General features: G+C 40.4%; 1 protein-coding gene across 7 annotated transcripts in view; it reads left to right on the forward strand.

Moving 5' to 3' along the window:
* The window catches only part of NISCH (nischarin), a 55,770-nt gene that overhangs the window by 15,254 nt on the left and 26,154 nt on the right, over positions 1–14,362 (forward strand). For all 7 annotated transcript variants that reach the window (XR_014024894.1, XR_014024895.1, XR_014024896.1 and 4 more), the window contains exons 5-10: positions 2,259–2,422; positions 4,092–4,187; positions 6,642–6,737; positions 7,215–7,364; positions 7,694–7,762; positions 11,810–11,995. Coding sequence is in view for 4 of the 7 variants with exons in the window: in XM_081315891.1 (XP_081172017.1) it covers positions 2,259–2,422; positions 4,092–4,187; positions 6,642–6,737; positions 7,215–7,364; positions 7,694–7,762; positions 11,810–11,995 (761 nt within the window). In the remaining 3 variants the exon portion in view is untranslated. The remainder of the gene's footprint in view (positions 1–2,258; positions 2,423–4,091; positions 4,188–6,641; positions 6,738–7,214; positions 7,365–7,693; positions 7,763–11,809; positions 11,996–14,362) is intronic.

A 14,362-nucleotide genomic window follows, 5' to 3' on the forward strand; every position in this document is an offset into this window, starting at 1 on the left:
TTGGCCCTGGCCCAGAGACCCTCCTTCTGCCAGAGCCCCTCAGATCTGTCCCACTCCTCCCCAGGCCCCCATAGGCACCCTTGATGCGAATGATGTAGAGCTGGCCACGCCCACCCAGTAGGCCACGCCCACCCTGGCCATACCCACCCGGCCCCCTGAGGGCAACCGCAATGCTGATGCGGCCCTCAATGAAATTGAGTTTGACACCCCTGCAGTAGTGGATTTGTTAAGCTTTCAAAAAACACTAGCAGACTAGAGATGGTTTGCTTAGCGGGCTGCATGCTGTCCCAAAGGTACTTTTTCAGGAGGCAACTGGACTTTCTACTTTTTCTATGAATATGTTTCGCTTCTCATCCAAGAAGCTTCTTCAGCTCTGACTGGATAGTGGGGAATGGAAGGATTTATATCCCTGGCAGACAGCTGATCATTTGCATTCTTTCAGAGAGTCCTTGAGGCCACTTGGGGGTTTCTCTGTGTCCTCAGGGTCACCTGAGTAGTGCAAATGGGTGTGGAGCCTTCTTGGGACTGCTGAAAGGAGTGTGTTGTGGAGCTGTGCTTTCTGCAGGATGTTTTCTGCCCTGTGTCCCTTCACTGTTGAAGACAGGCCCAGGCTGTTGGGGATGAGTCTGTGTTGTCTGCCTCTCAAACTGAAGCGCAAATGGTTTTTCTAGTCTGCAGTTTTTCTGGAAATCCATTCATACTCCGGCACCATTCGAAGGGTGTTCATCCCAAAGTGCATAGCTAAATGTCTGTGGAGATTCTCGGTCATCTAGGTTATGTTGGATCTAGGGCTGCACGCTGTGCAGGTCTGGCTTAGATTTTGTTGCAGTTGGAATTGAAATTAGCCTGGAGTTGACCTGGCTTAGAAATGGCAAATGGTCCATTTATTTTTTAAATTTTGTCTTGGTTATTCCTTTTAAGTATTTAATTGGTAACAAAATTATTCAGCCCATTTTTCTTTCTCCCATTTCTGTTACAAGTAGTCATTGACTTACTATGGGCAATTGGAATTCGAATTTCTTTGCTAAGAGGTGCAGTCATAAAGTGCAACCACATCACTTAGTGACTGCAACCTCTGTAGTCCTGGTTGTTGTTAACTAAATCCCACGGTCATTAGTGAGGCAACTTCCTGCCAAATTCCACAGCCAAGATCACTGGGGAAGTCCTGGGCCAGGAAACAGGTAAATGGCCACTGCTGGATGAGGAGTGAGTGAGGCGTGGCAAGAGTGGAAGAGGATACAAGGGAGTGTGTGGGGGGGGGTGTCAGGGAGGGTACATGTGAGTCAGGAAGGGTGCAGAGGGTATACAAGAGGCACAAGTTGAGGTGCATAAAGGTTGGGGAAGGGGTGCAGTACATATTAGGCAGGTGCAAGGGTGTGTGCAAATGGTGCAGTAAGAGTTTGGAAGGGTGTGCGAGAGGTGCCACTCAGGGTATGCAAAGTCCAAGGATGTGCGTGAGAGGAGTGGGTTGGGAAGTGTCAGCCTTTCCCACTAACCAGGCAGAAAACACAACAAGGTGGACTAATTCTACTTTATTGTAAGGCTACATTAATAGAATCTTGCAAGCCTGGAAGGATAATCTTTCTCCCCTCACTTTTAACTGCTCGATCCATTAGATCCAATCCTTCCTAAGTTTCTTTCTCTGACCATTAAGCCACTAGAGGCTTTTGTGTCTCTTGTCTGGTTGTTTCCTAGGCAGTATCTTTTCCCCTTGTTTCACAAGATCACCCACACATTCCATTACAGGAAGAGTGCAAGAGTGAGTGTGAGAGGCTGCATGAGGGGAAGGGGATGCGTGAATGGCCAGTGCATCATGAATGCAGATGGGCTGGAGAAGAGTGCGTGGGTGGAGAAGACTTACATTGACTTTCTGGGGAAGCCAGTAGGAAAGACTACAAATGTTGGTCATTTGATTGTATGGCACCGCAACAGGTTGTAAGAGCATGCTAATTGTTGAGCATCCAGATTAGATCACATGACTGTGGGGTACTGGGACAGCCAGAACTCCAAGAACTGATCATAATCACTATTCGTTTGGTGCCATTGTAACTTTGAACAGTCATTGAATGAATGCTTGTAGATTAAACGTACTCGTATACTTGTACTTTCTGGATACCACACAAGATAGAATGTCCTTCGAAACAGAAAAGATTGTATATCCTTGTTTCAAATTTCAAATATGATATAACCATATCATATCTCTTTTACAATATTATTTTCTAGGTATTATTTCTAAATATATGCATCTTGTTTTCTAGGAGAGCAATTACTTATGGCTGGTGAAGTCTTCAGTATTAAACCTTTGCAGCTTTATGCTGTTACTCAACAGCTGCGTCAGGGGAAACCAACATGTGCAAATGGTGATGCCAGAACTGATCTTGGTCACATTCTGGATTTCGCATGCAGACTCAAATATTTAAAGGTAACAGACTCTAATGAAAAATATTTCAGTTGCTCATTTATGTTGTCTGTAGAGACTGTGCTTTATAGGAAGTGGGTTTTTTTTGCCTTGGTAGAAGAAACTGGAAGAAAGTAGCACTGTTGAGGTCTTCTGTTAAGATGGTCTTCTGTTAAGATCTTTCTTATTTTAAAGACTAATATGTATCTTATTGTAAGTTAAAAGTTGTATGTTCCCAGTAGCATTGGAATTGAAGAAAGAACAAGAATGCCAAAGAAATATATGATAGTCCAGATATTTGTCTGGACCGCCCTATGAAGATGGAGATAATTCCATGAAGACAGAGATAATTGCCTCTAAGGTAGACTCTTAGAAAATACATTGAGCTTTAAAAGCTGTGTGGAGAAGATTTCTTTAAATTAGAACAGTGAGATTAAAATACTTTAATATGCTTTTAGTAAGATCTTTATATACTGTTATGCTAATTATTTCCTTAAGTTCCTTTTTTTTTGCTTCGGTACTGCTTGCATCTGAATAAGTATCAGTTCTGGTTATAGAATTGTATCTCACTACAGCATTTTTTTCATATCCTGTTTTTCCAAAGTTACACTTATTTTCTTTAAATAAGCCTATAGTGCAGACATGTCAAACACAAGGCCCGGGGGCCAGATCCGGCCCACGAAGTGGTTTCATGTGGCCCGCGAAGCCATCCTGGAAATAGTGAGGGAACGGCCCCCACTGCCTTGGCCCTGGCCCAGAGACCCTCCTCCTGCCAGAGACCCTCAGATCTGTCCCACTCCTGCCCAGGCCTTCATAGGCAAACAATGTAGAGCTGGCCATGCCCACCCAGTAGGCCATACGCACTCTAGCCACGCCCACCCAGTAGGCCACGCCCACCCTGGCCATACCCACCCGGCCCCTTGAGGGCAAATGCAATGCTGATGCGGCCCTCAATGAAATTGAGTTTGACACCCCTGCTATAGTGTTTTTGATCTTATATTTATCAGATGATAAGAAATACAATAGTACTGTAGCATGCACTTGTGTTGATATTTATAAATTTACTCAGTGCTTCAATGAAGTTAAAAATTCATTCAGATATTCCCCCATTTAAGTGTTAATACTTAAGCAAATGGGTGCATGCTTGAAATCTCTCACTATGCCAGAGATAATTAGATGTGAAGTTGTCCTTCACAATGTTAGCAGTATTTGAATCTTTCTTTAATTGCCAAAATGATGAATAGTTCAATAAGGACTTCTTAATTGATACTATTTATTGTTATCTATAAGCCTCAGCATTTTCAGAACGTTTTTTAAAGATTTAAAAGATTTTTAAACCTATAAAATGAAAAATATAAATAAAACAGATTAATACAATGGAAACTATGTTAAAATTAGATCCCAAAAAAAGAAGTTTAAATCCTTATATTTTTTATTATTTTGTAAGAAAGAACAAGATTGTGGACTTAACTTCTAATGTGTACAGTGCCTTGATGCTGAGCAATGTGGCATGCTCAATATTTTACTAAATTTAGTTATATAAATATTAAAATATTGCAGTATATATTTATAAAACTGGAATATAATTTGACAAGATAATCAGCATTCTAAACAAAAAACATATCTGTGCATTCTGTTTATTATTCTGTAAATCATATGTACATATACATATAATAATATGCATTTTTCCCAGATAACTGGCACAGGTGGACCTGTTGGAAGCAGTAATATTCAGGAACATCTTTTGCCTTTTGACCTATCAATATTTAAATCTCTTCATCAGATTCAGGTAAAAAGAGCTTTGTTTGTGGAATACTTATTGGAAATTGTTTTCATGTACTCTAAGGGTTTTGTATTCTTCTGGACTGATTGGCACCTTGGGTCTTGTAGTGGTTCTGATTCTTCTGTCCAGAAAGTCATGCTGAGGGACACTAGTTTAAAAGAAATTGTAAGGCTCCCCTAATCAGTCAAAGTGACTATAAGCAACTTACATAAAATTTAACAGAACCTAACAAAATGAATATAAAACTGCAGTACATAAATCAATAAGCAATAATAAAATGGCAATCCAAATAGAAATGACACTATCATGCAGGTGGGCATTTAATAGTTACAACCCAAAGGCCGAGGGGGGGGGGGGAAACAGTTTTTGAAAGCTTAAAAGGCCACTGACCTTTGATGTCCAGAAATATTCTGTGTTGGGTCTGGGATGGTAAATAATTACATGAAACTGCTGAGGAAACCCCTTTTGTTTTTGGAGTAGATGATCAGCCAGCTCTGCTGCTCCTTGCTCCTGAATACCAGTAAGCAGTCTGAATTTAATGACAAGCTGAGTAATGAGGAAGAAATTGAAGTTAAATCTAGGCAGATGGGCATGTTCTACATCAGTAAGAGATTAGACGCAGGGATTGAGACTTAGCCTATTCTGGATGAGGTTGCGCTTTCCTTGAAAGAGGAGGGATACACCCTTGGAAAGTACCCTGATCTTTAAGCTGATAGTTGTGGGAAGGAAGGCATTTATGGCATTACTGCTAACTTGACTGTCGGGTTTGACGATAACAGTTCACATATCATTTTATGTTTTGAGCTTTGCAATACACTAGCAGGGCTAGGTTTGAAAAAAATCCAGAAATTCCATTACAACAGCTTAACTGCCAAATAATACTATTTTTATTTTTATTTTTTTTTATTTTAATTCCATTTATATCCCGCCCTTCTCCGAAGACTCAGGGCGGCTTACAAGCTTAGCAGTAGCCTTCATTCTGTGTATATGCCTGCTTATTAGGGCTTTCACACACACCCCAGCGGCATTATTACAAAGTCAGCTTAATTGCCCCCAACAATCTGGGTCCTCATTTTACCTACCTCGGAAGGATGGAAGGCTGAGTCAACCTTGAGCCTGGTGGGATGCGAACCTGCACTAATTGCAGGCAGCTGGTGTTGTTACTTAAGGAGGCATTAGCCCACTGCTCCACCAAGGCTCTTGTGAATTGAGTGTGAATTGGCAGTTAGATGTTTTACTTATCAGAATTTGAGGATCTGGTGTTAAACATTTAAAGCCCTAAACAGCTTTGTAGAGTTATGTGACTATTTGGAGGGGAATATTGTGAAACCTTCTTTTAGAAGCATTGAGGTTCCTGCCCTTTCAAAGGCCAGCACAACTCCAAGCCCTGGTCCCCGTTATCTGAGCGTTGTCCATGCCTGCATAGAAGGCATTTCCACAGGGTGACTAGCAAAGCAGACTGCCTTGTGCAGGACTGCTTTTCTCTTGATAAAAGTGGCCATTGAACACTGTAGGGGAGGCCCTGCTTTCAGAGGCATGTATATTCAGCATGAGGGAGAGCCTAAGCATGTATCATCCCTTTGCACGACTTATTTGGTATTTGGCATCCATTGTCTTTGCAAAAATATGCTTCTCTAGTCGGGCCTTTCAACATCAATAGTTTGATTATTAGGTTTTCAGTTACTTGCGATTTTTGTTTTACTTTTTGCATTTTTAGGTTGACTTAAGCTCTAAATTGTTTTGAGAGTACATTTTCAATGGAAAGATAATGTATAACTTAATTTTTTAAAAAACTGTTTAATGTAGTCAAAGTTTTACTGTTTTTAGCCCACCATTGCTTATTGTGACTAAGAGCTGCTTCTTAGCCCCTTTGGCGTTTCTCATCTTAATTTCCTGAGATTCTTGTAATTAAGGATGCCAGAAGTGGAGTATTGTGTGCATAATCTGTGGTTGCATTTTAGAACCCATCGCATGGTTTCTAAGGTAGCATGCTAACTCCAAACAGAAGTCTGTTTATAGCAGGGAGTCTGTGGAGGCCATTTTGCCTGTTTCTCTTTATTCTTGAATCCCTGCATAAAGCAACACTGAGGGATCCCCCAAAACATTTTCCATAAGGGTTGTTTCATGTTTTTGTAAGGAGAAAGAGTTCTCCTGTTTGTAGTTGTGCATGGCTATTTTCAGATTGCTGTATTAATTACACCTCCAGAAGCTGATTTCAGTAGTAGTGATATTTGATTTTTTTTTATTTGAATCAATGTTGGGAACTATAATTGGCTTTCTTGACTTTTATTGCATTTACAGTATTCCCCTGAAGAAGACTTTTTAATAAAATACTGCAAAAAAATTTTTTTTAATAAAAATGGGGAGATTAGAGTGCAAAAAGTAAAATTTCATGTGAAACAGTTTCATGTTTTCTTTTATTGTTGTTTCATTTTCTTTACTATTGCTTTTTCAAAATAGATAAATCACTGTGGTGCAAAACTTATTAATGGGCTGACATCTTCAAAGCACACTCTAGCAACACTAAGTGTACAATTCTCAGCAACATCCATGATGGTAAGATTCAAATGTGCTGTATTATGATTATAATGTTAAAAGCTGTATTTAAAAAATAAAAATATTCTTTGTTCATTCAGCAGCTCAGTTTTTGTATATTTGATGTTTTACTATAGACATTTAAATAATATTATTTCATCTCTATTGATATTAATGAATTTTTAGTAAATTTATTTTATGGTGTGTCTTATTTAGAATATTTAACACTAAATTCTAAGAATACACAGATACACACATATGGACACATGTGCATATGTGTGTACCTATGTGTGTGTATTCTTAGAATTTAGTGTTAAATATTCCAAATAAGACATATCCATAAAATAAAGAGTATGTTTGCAAAAAATAGTAATCTTAATTTCTTATCCAGATTTTAAATTTGTTTAGACGTTAACAATTTTTGTCAAATAATGACTTACTAATCAGAAATCTCTATTCTCTCCCCCTCATATTATTTTCAATTTGTGGTTTGAATAGGAGGTCCTAGTACCTGAGGCCTATGAATTTGACCAGTGGGAGCCAGAAGGCGCATCTTCAAATCCTGTGACAGCAGTTATTCCAACTTGGAGAACATTAACAACTTTAGATATGAGTCATAATAGTATAGCTCAAATTGACAATTCAGTGGTAAGAGTTCATAACAAATATTTCGGAACAGTTTCATAAGAGACAGAAAAGATATCTCTTCTGCTCATAGTGATATAATCAGTACTTTTAATACTTTCTCTAGCTTGCAGAAGACTTGATTATTACATTGAATGTTACAGAATGATGATAGCTTTTAACTGTAAAGAAGTCCACTCTTGTACAAAATCCCTTGAAATTTCTCCGTGGGCTATTGCTTGAAAAAAATAGTTCTAAAATTCTTAAGGGTTCACATTATCAGGGATTAATTGTTTTGGATCAAGACTGATAACTTCTAATTGGACTGAAGGCTTACTATTCCTTTATTTTAGAAATTAATGCCGAAGATTGAATTTCTGGATTTAAGCCACAATGATGTACCACTAGTGGAAAATTTACAGGTTTGCTGATTATCTGTCTTAATGAAGTTGTCTGTGGTTGTTGTTGTTGTTGTTTTAAATCTAGCTGGATGCTCCTTGCTTTTATTTCTCATAACAATGCCTATTTTCTAGGACTTCCAGATTGTTGTCATTATTAGTTGAACTAATTAATTGATTATAGCATAGTATAATATAGTATGTACCTTTGTATATTGTATGCTTTTATATACCTTTGTATCATGTTTCCCCAAAAATAAGACCTGGTTTTTTATTTATATATCTATATATCTATATCTATATCTATATCTATCTATCTATCTATCTATCTATCTATCTATCTATCTATATCTATCTATCCGCATTAGGGCTTATTTTCAGGGAAACATGATATCAGGGTATTCAGCCTGCCGGGCACCCCACCCCCATGGCACGAGCACAAGAGGCAACAAGCACGTGGGGGCCAATGGTGTCTGGCAGCAGGCACAACCAACCGGCCCCTTGGCTGGCATACTTGGGCTGCGCAGCCCATGTAGCACAGGTGAGTCCAAGCAGCAGGCAGAGGCAGACGTGCAGGGGGGAGGCAGCTGATCCCAGTGCACCGCACGGCTGCCTGGCTCACAGGAGGCTCACATGGCAGCACCGGCAGCAGGTGGAGGCAGAGACATGGGGGGAGGCAGATGATCCTGATGCACTGCACAGCCGCCTGACCTGGCATGTCCACAGGCAAGCCGAGAGACAGTGGGACGGAGTGGGCAGCACATCGGGATTGCCTGCCTCCCCCATACCTCTGCCTCCGGCTGCTGCCAGTGCCACCATGCAAGCCTCCCTTGAGCTAGGCGGCTACACAGTATGCCTGAATTGCCTGCCTCCCCACCCTCCCCACCCCCATTCCTCTGCCTCTGTCTGCTCTGGTGCCACTGCGCAAACCTCCCGCAGGCCAGCTGGCCACGCAGCATGTCTAGATCGCCTACCTCCCCTCTGTACCTCTTCTTGGAGGGCTGACCTGATGGTTGCACAGCACTCAGACTTACCTGTGCTGCATGGGCTGTGGCTACTGCCAGACACCGTCAGCCCCCATGCGCTTGCCACCTCCTGTGCTGACCATGCCCACCCCCAGCTTATTTTGGGGGCAGGGCTTATATTAGGCGCATGCTAAAAAATCAGGGTAGGGCTTATTTTCTGGGTGGGTCTTATTTTGGGGGAAACACGGTAGTATAATGTATACCTTTGCCTATAGCATACATTTTCTTAATTTTTTTCCATTTCAGCTCTTTGAGATTACTATTTTTAATGCATGCAATCCGTTAAGCAATTGTTGTTGTTGTTAGTTGCGAAGTCGTGTCCGACCCATCGCGACCCTATGGACAATGTTCCTCCAGGCCTTCCTGTCCTCTACCATCTTCTGGAGTCCATTTAAGCTCACGCCTACTGCTTCAGTGACTCCATCCAGCCACCTCATTCTCTGTCGTCCCCTTCTTCTATTGCCCTCGATCTTTCCCAGCATTAGGCTCTTCTCCAGTGAGTCCGTCCTTCTCATTAGGTGGCCAAAGTATTTGAGTTTTAGCTTCAGGATCTGGCCTTCTAAAGAGCAGTCAGGGTTGATCTCCTCTAGGACTGACCGGTTTGATCGCCTTACAGTCCAAGGGACTCGCAGGAGTCTTCTCCAGCACCATAGTTCAAAGGCTTCAATTCTTTGGCGCTCAGCCTTTCTTATGGTCCAGCTTTCACTGCCATACATTGCAACCGTTAAGCAATACTAGATGGTAATTTGAGCCGGATTGCCTGTCCTCTGCTTTAGTAATACAGTGATTCTCATTGTTAATTGGTTCCAGGAAGTGCAATGAGAAACAAAAACAATGAGTACCAATTTATTCTCATAAAAAATAATGTAATTAGTCACAAGGCAGCCGACATTAACAAGTTCTAGCTTGTGCATTGGGTACCAAACAAATGATGAGTACCGGGACAAAATTTTCACATCAAAATGCATTGAGTACCAAATTCAATGCGTTTCAAAGCAGTTGACTGTATGTTACCACTGTATGCTGCACTTCAGATAGCAATAGCACTTAGACTTATATACCACTCCATGGTGCTTTACAGCACTCTCTGCGTGGTTTGCAATGTCAGCATATTGTCACCAACAGTAATTGAAAAAGTAATTTGACTATGAAGTGCAGCCTATCCCATGTCTATTAATTCAGCATGGGAAGTCTTCAGCATCATTTTTAAAGTATTGCTGATGGTTCAGGAGACTTTTGACTATATTGTGTATAGTTCAGGGAAACAAAATATAAAATAAATGTTACATTCACCATTCTTGGAGTTTCTATTTGGTAGTTTTTGTAGAAATGTTTATTCATATAAGACGTGTAATGACTACAGTCAATTTTTTTCCTACATTCTTCTATTTTTATTTTCTCTGTTCCATTAATCTGTTCTGGAGGATTCTTTATACCCTTGAAGCATATTGAAGTGATACTTTGGAGCAAGAACTAGAATTACATTTTCCAATAACTGATCTGCCAGGGGAAGACCAAATTGGATATGACCTAAAGTAGGGAAACGGGTGTTTAGGATGGATTGCGGCCACAATTAGGCTTCAAAATAACTGGATAAAGGGGCTATCGTGATGCTGTAATGTTACCAAAAGGTAGTGCTATTTTTAGGCTGATTTTGGGTAGAAAAAAAATGAGAAGCCTCTGGGAAGCAAAATATTCTTTTCTTCCCACCATTAGCTTGCTTTCACAACTCACCTAAAATAGTTTAAAATTATGCCACCTTCCAAATTATGTCAGAGTGATCTGGGGATGCTGGGGGGAGGTGTCACTTGAAGCATACAGGATTCAGTGTGTCATTCCCAACCTAAAAGTAATTATTGGAATTCAGGACCAAAATTTCATCTGAGTTTAATTTAAGGATCTAATAGAGTTTCTCAAACTTGGTGACTTTAAGATCGCTGGGAGTTGAAGTGCAACATCTTAAAATTGCCAAAGTTGAGAACACTTATCTACAGTAGTAGGGTGACAAGTTTTGTATTAGAAATGCTCAAGGGCTTAACTATTATGTGAAAATCACTGTCTTGCAAGGCCTTAGTTAGTCAGTAAAACGTGTGGAACAGATATTAATACGTGATTTGTTGAGTTTAAATTATTTTTATTAGATGTGGAAAGATGAAAATGGAAAACCCATTCTAAACAAACAAGTCTTACATAAATACTATATTCACGTTTTGTTATATAAATAAATTGTTAACATTTAAGTCACTTTATGTCAAAGTGGGAAACTAAAAGAAAATTAAACATGCAGTCTGGTGTCAGGAGCTCAGATATCTCACCTGCAATTCCTGTTGGGAAAATATTTGTTTAAACATAGAAATGGGGAGCTCTTCAGGTTATTCTCTAATTCAGACATGTCAAACACAAGGCCCGGGGGCCAGATCCGGCCCGCGAAGTGGTTTCATGTGGCCCATGAAGCCATCCTGGAAACAGTGAGGGAACGGCCCCCACTGCCTTGGCCCTGGCCCAGAGACCCTCCTCCTGCCAGAGACCCTCAGATCTGTCCCACTCCTGCCCAGGCCCCCATAGGCACCCTTGATGTGAACGATGTAGAGCCGGCCATGCCCACCCAGTAGGCCATACGCACTTTAGCCATGCCCACCCAGTAGGCCACGCCCACCCTGGCCACACCCACCCGGCCCTCTGAGGGCAACCGCAATTCTGATGCGGCCCTCAATGAAATTGAGTTTGACACCCCTGCGTCTAATTGATGGAAAATAAGTATCTTTCAAACTTCACAGTATCAGGCTTTTGCAATTTCGAAAGTTCACAATATACATCTTCAATACTGACTTATAAACCAATGACATGGAATTGAAAAGCACAGAAACTATATAGAAGGGAAACATAAAATAGGACGATGTGAACCTCTGATGCATTTTGCGCACCACATCTTTAAGCAGTTAGCTGAGCTTATCCATTTTTTTCTGAATAGGGGCAACTGTTGTTGAATTAATACTTCAAGGTCTGTGTAATATATAGCATAACCTGTTTATGTATTCACTTGTAGCATCTCTACAATCTTATTCACCTGGACCTCTCCTACAATAAACTTTCAACGTTAGAAGGAATTCATACAAAAATTGGAAATATCAAAACGCTGAATTTAGCAGGGAATCACCTGGAAAGACTTTCCGGACTCAACAAACTCTATTCTTTAGTTAACTTGGATCTTAGTAACAATAAAGTGGATCAGGTACTGAGACAATTATGTATTTGTTTGCTCAGAACTCGTCATGCCATACTCGGTGTGTCTAGGATTCCAAGCTTCAATCTGCTAAGGGAATAATTACACTTCAGCTAATATTCTTAGTTAATTACGCTTTCAATTAATACTCTTAGAAGTCTGTTTGAAATGTACATGTTAGAATCGGCTTCTATTGCATCATTTTTATCTGGTTTCTGATCTTAGAATGCTACCTTTTTGGCTTCTCTTTAAAAAGGAAATGTTTTAACTCATATATAGCAGAAATAATTTTTTTTCATTAAGCCTTTGCTTAAAATCTCAATAGAGCAATTGGTCTCCGTTTCAATCATTCTTCTAGTTTACCTAGATACCTATGGTAATAAATTTATACTTGGAGAGGTATTGGGGGAGGAATGGAGCAAGCAATTTTTTCTACCCTAGATATGGGTTTATTAACTTCAGAAGAGAGGGCTTAATGCATACTTCTTAGAGCCATCACATTAAGAAAAGAAATATATAGCACAAGGAATAGAATACAGCCAAACTAGAGTCTTGGACTTTAAAAGAGCTAATTTCAATAAACTTAGAGAGAAGAAGAATCCTTGGGAAGAATTCCATGGATGAGAATCCTAAAGGGGAAGACAACTCAAGAAGCTTGGGAAATTTTGAAAAGTGAGATAATAAAGGACCAGTCTAGCACAATACCAACAAAGAAGAAAAATAACAGCTCTCAAAAGAAACCAGCATGGCTGCATAAAGAACTCTCTGATAAATTGAAAGATAAAAAGGACAAGTATAAGAAGTGGAAAGAGGGGCACATAACTAAGGCAGAACATCAGCAAACAGCGTGTGCCTGCAAAGATGAAGTGAGGGAAGCTAAGGCTCAAAATGAACTAAGGCTTGCGACCAAAGTCAAAAATAACAAAAAAAGCTTCTTTCAACATATAAGAAACAAGAAAAAAGTTAAGGAAATGATTGGTCCATTAGTGGGGGAAAGTGGCAAGAAGGTGACAAGCAACAGGGAGAAAGCAGAACTACTTAACTCGTTTTTTGCATCTGTCTTTACACAAAGGGAAAAAACAGTCCAACCTACCAAAACCAGTGCCATAAAAAACAGAATAGAAATGCAAGTTAAGATAGGCAAGAAAATGGTAAGTGAGCACCTGTCCAGCCTAGACGAGTTCAAATCACCAGGACCAGATGGATTACACCCCAAGGTTCTCGAGGAACTGGCAGACGTGATCTCAGAACCACTGAACTATATTTTTCAAAGATCCTGGAGCACTGGGGAAATACCAGAGGACTGGAAGAGAGCTGATGTAGTTCCCATCTTCAAAAAAGGGAAAAAAATAGATCCAGGAAACTACAGACCTATCAGCCTGACCTCAATACCTGGGAAGATTCTGGAAAAGATAATCAAACAACAAATCAGCGAACACCTTGATGCGAACAAAGGTATCACTAAAAGCCAACATGGGTTTGTCAAAAACAGATCATGCCAGACAAACCTTATTGCATTTTTGACCAAGTGACAAAACTAGTGGACCAGAGGAATGCTGTAGATATAATTTACTTGGACTTCAGTAAGGCATTTGATAAAGTAGATCACAACCTACTACTTGATAAGATAGAAAAATGTGGGTTAGATAGCATCACCACCAGATGGATTCGTAGCTGGCTGACAGGCCGTACTCAGCGTATGGTCCTCAGTGGAACTGCATCTACATGGAAGGAAGTGTGTAGTGGGGTGTCCCAGGGCTCTGTTCTGGGCCCAGTGCTCTTCAACATCTTCATCAACGATTCGGATGAGGGGATAGATGGGAAACTCATCAAATTTGCAGACGACACCAAGCTGGCAGGAATAGCCAATACTCCAGAAGATAGGCTTAGGATACAGGAGGATCTGGACAGACTCGAACACTGGGCACTATCTAGCAAAATGAAATTCAATTGTGAAAAAAGTAAGGTTCTACATTTAGGCAGGAAAAATCAAATGCACAGGTATAGTATAGGTGGTACCTTGCTCAATAGTAGTAACTGTGAGAGAGATCTCGGAGTCCTAGTAGACAATCACTTAAATATGAGCCAGCAGTGTGCTGCAGCTGCCAAAAAAGCCAACACAGTGCTACGTTGCATTAACAGAGGGATAGAATCAAGATCACGTAAAGTACTAATACCACTTTACAATGCCTTGGTAAGGCCACACCTGGAATACTGCATCCAGTTTTGGTTACCACGATGTAAAAAGATGTTGAGATTCTAGAAAGAGTACAGAGAAGAGCAACAAAGATGATTGGGGGACTGGAGGCTAAAACGGAACGGTTGCTGGAATTGGGTATGTCTAGTTTAATGAATAGAAGAACGAGGGGTGACATG

The sequence above is a fragment of the Vipera berus genome, assembly GCF_964194415.1.
Source record: "Vipera berus genome assembly, chromosome: 2".
In the NCBI taxonomy this organism is placed as follows: Eukaryota; Metazoa; Chordata; class Lepidosauria; order Squamata; family Viperidae; genus Vipera; species Vipera berus.